At 35.2% G+C, this 6,704-nt stretch overlaps 1 protein-coding gene across 1 annotated transcript; it reads left to right on the forward strand.

The window, feature by feature from the left end:
• Nucleotides 1-764: 764 nt before the first annotated feature.
• On the forward strand, nt 765-6,226 carry TRIADDRAFT_60324 (uncharacterized protein; the record flags this gene model as incomplete). Its single annotated transcript, XM_002116302.1, has 10 exons — nt 765-836; nt 1,292-1,608; nt 1,779-1,953; nt 2,077-2,324; nt 2,542-2,605; nt 2,759-2,873; nt 5,607-5,695; nt 5,788-5,845; nt 5,909-6,037; nt 6,147-6,226. The coding sequence occupies 10 exons, from the start codon at nt 765-767 to the stop codon at nt 6,224-6,226; spliced, it is 1,347 nt and encodes a 448-aa protein (XP_002116338.1).
• Nucleotides 6,227-6,704: the final 478 nt, after the last annotated feature.

Consider the following 6,704-nt stretch of genomic DNA (forward strand, 5'->3'; position numbering starts at 1 on the left):
AAAAGATGGATCAAATAGATAAAATATAAAAACATCTATGAAGACGCATCATTTAGATTTCACTGTTATTTGTTATGTAATTTTAATAGCAAAGTTTTGTAATACGAAACATCTCACTATTTTCCTACTGTAACAATTACATCAGTCCCTTTTTTCCGCAAAAAGAGGGTTCTTGCTACACCTTGTACTTATGTTAAGCTAAGTGATATCCCAATGTTTTAATCATACTTTAGTATAATCTATAATGGATATGCTGTTGAGAATATGCACTAATCATTTATACATATAATATACAGTATATTTTAATTACTCTTATATAATCTACAATGTTTAGAAGTTAAATTTGTTTGAGATCACCTTCACTTCTACTTGAAATGCACTACATTACTAATATAATGTTAATTAATTATCGCCTTGCTACGGTATCTTGTTGTGTTGATATTCAGTGCATTACTCGTATACTTGGATATTTTTCATGATTTTTGGATACTATTTCTCTAGTCGAGAAAGGATGCGATGTTCATTAATGATTTAATACTTTAGTTCTGTGCGCTTTATTAGCAGCACAGTTGTTATTGCTATAAGCACGATGGAAAAGACAAATTGGCTGCTGCCACTATAACATTTTTATGCATTTCGTGAACCCAGTAGAACGTGATCCGTCTAATTTGTCTATGGTTCAACTGAATTAAACAGAAACAAATTCTCGTTTTAGTTTATTATGCTAACAGTTATTGTATTGCTTTAAAGATCCATATAAAGAGATGAGGGTACAACCCTCTAAAGTTTATGTGTGGGGAAGTAAACGGAATTTACTCTTGGCGGCAGATGAAAAGGTAAGGCAATATACGTATGATTAGAATCAGAGACTTAGGGCTTATCAAGTATGATAAAATGCCTGTAAGCACGTATTTGCAATCATTATGACAGTAGTCTAGAATTCTATTCAGGGTCTAATTAATAACTAATTACGGTAGTAGGCATTCGTTATTTACTGTGATGCATATATTAAAGATTTTCCAAGTTGTGTTACCCTATACGAACGTCATCGTACTTTTACTTTTTCCATTTCTCATAACATGACAGTCGTATTTCCAAGCACTATAATTTGGATCTCCAAGAGATTTTCGCAGTTCACTTTGTCTACTAGAAAATGTGATTATTGACGGGTATTTAATTTAATATACGTAGAAGCACATCCCATATTGGGATTTGAAGAATAATTGTAGTAAGGGCAATTAGAGAAGATTGAATCGGTAGCTAATATATGACTTGGGATTTTAATTGACAGAATCCGCTCGAACCTGATAAAAGTAAGCTACTAGAAAATCTGGATCCATCTGATATCGCTTGTGGATATGACTCCTTGTTTGTTGTTTCGAGAAATGGTGGCGTTTTTGCTTGTGGTAAAGGGCATATGGGTTGTCTAGGTTTAGGAAACTGCGATGATGTTAATATACCTAGACAGATTCCCCAACTTTTACCAGTGATGGTAACCACGGTCGCTATTCATCCAGGTGGCAGACATGCAATGGCTCTAACAGCCGAAGGTATAGTTTATTCGTGGGGTTGCGGTGATCGCGGTCAACTCGGCCATGGAAATACGCTGTAAGAAGCAAAAGATACCATTTCTTATAATTTGTCGCTTCGATATTCGATAATTTATTATATGTGTATAACGTTGTTTAATTCTAATTCGGCGAGTAAGCTAAAGATAATAGTTATCCAATTCTGTTTTATTAATGTATCCTTTTCCGTGCTTTCTTGGTTATTGTTAGAGGATATCTGGACCCTACATTGATTGATGAGTTAAAATCAAAGGAAGTTACGAAAATTGCCTGTGGAGCAATGCATAGTATAGCCGTGCTATCGGATGGTAAAATATTTAGTTGGGGAGATGGTTCAAACGGAGCATGTGTTCATGGGAATAACCTGGCGCAATTACTACCGAAGGTAAATATTAATCGCTTAAATAACAAGAAAATTTTCCTGGTATTTTATTTGCCATTAACTCCTTGTAGCTTACTTTGTCTAAATTATTGATTTGATTTCTTCTTCGTTTTCACTTTGCAAAAGATAATGTCGTTAAACGGTAAGCATATCATGGCTGTTGCTTGCGGAGAATGTTATACTATCGCGGTAGCTGGTGATGATGTTTGGTCGTGGGGCCATGGTGGTAATGGCGAATTAGGCTATGGAGTCAAAATGCCATCATACTGTATGCCTACAAAAATTGAAGCCCTCTTCTTTAAAGGTATAACAAATGTTGCTTGCGGCTATGCAACATCTTTTGCAGTGAGTGCGACTGGGAAGGTTTGGGCGTGGTACGTTATCTATTAACCAGATCTGACCATAATTGCAGTCAATCCTGTTTTATTTAGACGTTAACGTTCGCCTACTTTATCAAGAAAGAAAGAATATAAGTTCAACGTGACAGAACAGTATGTTATTTTTAGCAGGGGTTCTGGCGATCGCTTTAGGCTAGGACTTGGAAATGAAAAAGTAATTATAAAGCCTAGGCAAATTCAAGGTGATTTAAAGGGTGAAAAATCAAAAAGTAGTGGCTAGCTTGTTCCATGCGTTGGCTATAGATGAAAATGGACAGGTAAATCAACTATGTTATAGTCATGACAGAAACACAAAAGCTTTAATTAGCTATCAGAATGCATGCGGAAATAAAATAAATCTCGAATACCTCATCCATCTACTAACATTTCTTATCGTTTAATTTCTACCTGAATTTTGCTACATATTGTAGGTTTACATTTGGGGTAGTCAAGAAATTGGGCCGGTAGGAAATGATGAAGATGCGGTTAATAAACAACTCAAGAGCTTTAATTTGGTCAATAAGAAAATATCTAATATAGCTTGTGGTAATGAAATCTCGATAGCCTGGACATAAGGCTTGTTACAGCTCTATAAAATACACACATTTGCCACTTAGCGTTAAAATATGAGTATTTTGCGGATAAAGCTTGAAAATAAGAAGTAAATATTAACAGTATATTGGTATTTGTTTAGAAATAACACCAAATTTGCGTTAGTAAAAATGATCTCATAATAATCAAATATTACAAATCTAACAAGAAGCAAGAGCAGTGCATTTTGAGCTCTGTGTTAAGTATGTAAGAATACAGTAACCTGTTGTACTGCGCCTAACTTGTTAGCATAAGATAATATTAACGAATACAAGGTAGTATTACAGAAAGGACACTTTTTAACTATGATCCTGCATAATTTGCAGGAAACATTACTTTGAAAAAAGCGATATTAAATAAATCATGACTTAGACATAACAAGATAGTCCATGACAAAGGATTAATCACTAAAACAACCGTATAATATGATAAATACTTGATTTACATTAATCAATTTGTATGACAAATTCAGGAAGGGGTTCGATAGTAGTACTTCTGTTAATGCAAAAATAATCGCATTGATTTCAAACTCTTGTATAAAGGACAGCTGATGTGATAAAAGTTTATGAAAATTTTTGCATATCTAATTAACGCAGTATACTTTCAAAATTGCAGCAACAGAAGTACGATTGTAGCTATCAGGCTACCTACTAATCGATAGACCCTGTACAGTAATGTAGTACTCGTTCATTACGAAGGTGATACCGCTAATGGGTAAGCAGAAGTATAAAACAAGCAAGTAAAGCGTATCTTTCACAAATTAACCAATTTTTTTTAACACAACGAATCTATTTCAAACTGTGATACGTCAGATCTTGTAGCAATAATGGAAACTTGTAGACTGGAATAGGTTTCAAAACAGTGAATAGCTATTCATGATACATTCGAGTGTATCATGTAGCTGAGAATCAACCTACAAACTTTATACACAGACACTGCTTTATCTTAGCGCTACGATACTAAAAATTAGGATATTAAAAATGGTCAATTTATAAATAAAAAGTCGCTCCTACCACTGCATTGCCAATATCCTGCAGAAAGTCGTGATAAATACTTTATGTTAATAATATAAATAGATTGCAGCAATACTAGTGGCTAACCATTAATTGAAATTGGCCATACCAATCATGGTACCGTACAATAGGAGAGAGGGTTAAATCATTCGTTACGTTATCACTACCATCTAATTCCTCATCTTCTATTATAGAGTAACTTAAAAATATGCCATGCGATCAAAATTTTACTTGTTTTAATGGATGGCATGCAATACGCCTTCTGGCTTGACTGCATTTAACGATTTAGCATAAACATGTAGATATCAATATCATTAGGAACTACACACCATAACTGTAGAGATCACTTTGTGACCAAATTTGATACCATATTCTTTCCACCATTGACAGTTTCAACCTAGCCGTAACTTGATATCTCTACAGATGTGACGGTAACATCATCACAAACGATTTCCGTCAACGGAAAATTTGGTGTAGGCTTAATTGCCAGATGTTTTGAGCTCCTATAACGCTCCATTTCGTACTCATCGTCACTTGATCGTAGCAACTCTAGCAAATCGTTTCTTGTATATTTTGATCTATTAGCCAATCGCTAGCGATTAGTACAAAGGTCCACAAGGTTGATAGAAATTATACAACGTATCAGTTATCATTGACAACGTGATAAAAGTGATGGTATCGTCAAAAAACGGATGTTGCTATAATGCTGTAGTGGCATGAGTCAGCGTAGTTTTAATCATCAGTTCGCAAAGGTATTCATTCGATTACCTTCCGTTCTGATTAGCACCAAGAGAAACGTGAAATGAATAAAATATACCTCCTCTATTAAGACATCACTATTGATAATAACATCAGGAGTATTTTAATATTAGATTTGCTAGGACGATACTGCGCAATGCCATTCTTTTGCGTCGAATACTGCAGGATTAAACTTTTTAGCTTTGACGAAATTTTCTCATCTGTTTCTTACAAAAAATATCACTTTTAAATTACTCTTTATCCAAGCCTTTTATTTGAGCTCATCGTATTGTATTTCAATAATTTCAATCGTAACTAACTCCTTTGATATTAAGATGTCCATCTGGTAGGAAATTAAATCGTCGTCATTATATATACAATAATTCAGTAGCAAAAATTACTAGAACCATTTACGTCGTATTACCTACCGCTGACGTTCGTTGGAGCTAGCGCATACGCTTTTTCGCATTAGCATCCAAAATATTACATAATTCATGAACTCTTTGAGCTAATTTCTTTTCATTTTCTAACATTTTAACAATTTCAGCATGGTCGTGCTGTAATAGCATACCAGCTACAATACTGGCTCGCTCATTGCCACATATTTCTGTAACCATTAAATATAAATTGTTACTTAACATTTGTTTCCGTTCTATTAATCGATAAGAGTCCATATTTTGTGTCATCATGCCATGAGGATAGTGTGCAACTTGCGCTAAAGGTGCAGGTTTACCACTTAGAAGTATTTAGCGTGGCGGTTGATGAAGTCTGATGACCGTTGCTTGAGGAGGTAAAGGTGGCGGTGCTGGTTGTCCTAAATTGGATGTCGTTGATAGATGGCTATGGCGGTTAGGGTGAGCTTTCATCATTTATCCAGCAGCTGGTATGGCTGCACCTGGTGCTATAGAGTAATTGGCTGGAATAACAGCATCTGTAGGAATTTGTTGGGATGCTGTTGCCAGTGAAGTAAACGATGCTGTGTTAATCGTTGATGCGCAGGAGGTGGAGGAGGCAGAGCAGGAACAGGTGTGGCTATTGGTACATAAAATTTGGGAGGTTGTTGTTGAATAGGTTGAGGCGATAGTACATTACTAGCATAGCCACTGGGCTGTTGATAGGGAGGATTTGGTGAAGCTTGCTGTGTTGGTGGTGGTTGTTGTAGTAGTGGAGGCGGCGGTTGTTGTTGCTGCGATTGTACCTGAGATTGCGTTGGTAAAGGTTGTTGTTGTGTCTGATTAGTCCCTGAGATAGTTAAAGCTCTTGCAGATGCCGGCAGGCCAGATATTACTGTTATTGTGGATGGTGTAGTACCTCCTAAAGATTACGATAAGTTATACGAGAGTGGAGCCAAGAGCGTGTTTGGACCAGGTATAGACGAAAATAAGTTGTCAATAAATTTTCGTTTAAATCATGTTAGGAATATCATTGTAATTCGTTGGTAGTCTTACTTAAATGGAATCTGCTTATATTTTTTTAGGGACAAGAATACCAGATGCAGCTTTGAAAGTTATTGATGATATTGAATGGTCTATTGAAAGAAAAGCCGAGACTATATAATTACTACGTTGACCCCAATATCAGATCCAATGGCTATGCCAATCACAGTTATCACTTCCATGATTGAGATTTTTGCTCTATAGAAGATTAAAGCTTTCTTCCTGCAAGTACTGTGATTACTATTTCATAATGTGACTGTGCAGTCTTATCGCTATAAAAAGTCGTGCGTCTTATAAATCGCTACAGAAGATAATATAAATATATCAGTCCTACGTATGAAGTAAAATCCTAATAACAGATTTTACTGCTACAGAATTATTTGCTACTATTTTTTAAATTCGTCTACTATACTGTAACTACATTATTAAACTATTAGGTGTAAGCCGGACAGTTGATAATTATATAATCCATTATCTTATTGCTAAAATCTCAGTCACAAGTCAGAACCTAATTTAGCCTTGCGGTTCAAGCTATTATATATCAATTAAATAAATTTGAAATTTTTGATTCTATTCGTATTTGTATCTCAATATGATAG

The sequence above is a fragment of the Trichoplax adhaerens genome, genomic scaffold (genome assembly GCF_000150275.1).
Source record: "Trichoplax adhaerens TRIADscaffold_15 genomic scaffold, whole genome shotgun sequence".
In the NCBI taxonomy this organism is placed as follows: Eukaryota; Metazoa; Placozoa; class Uniplacotomia; order Trichoplacea; family Trichoplacidae; genus Trichoplax; species Trichoplax adhaerens.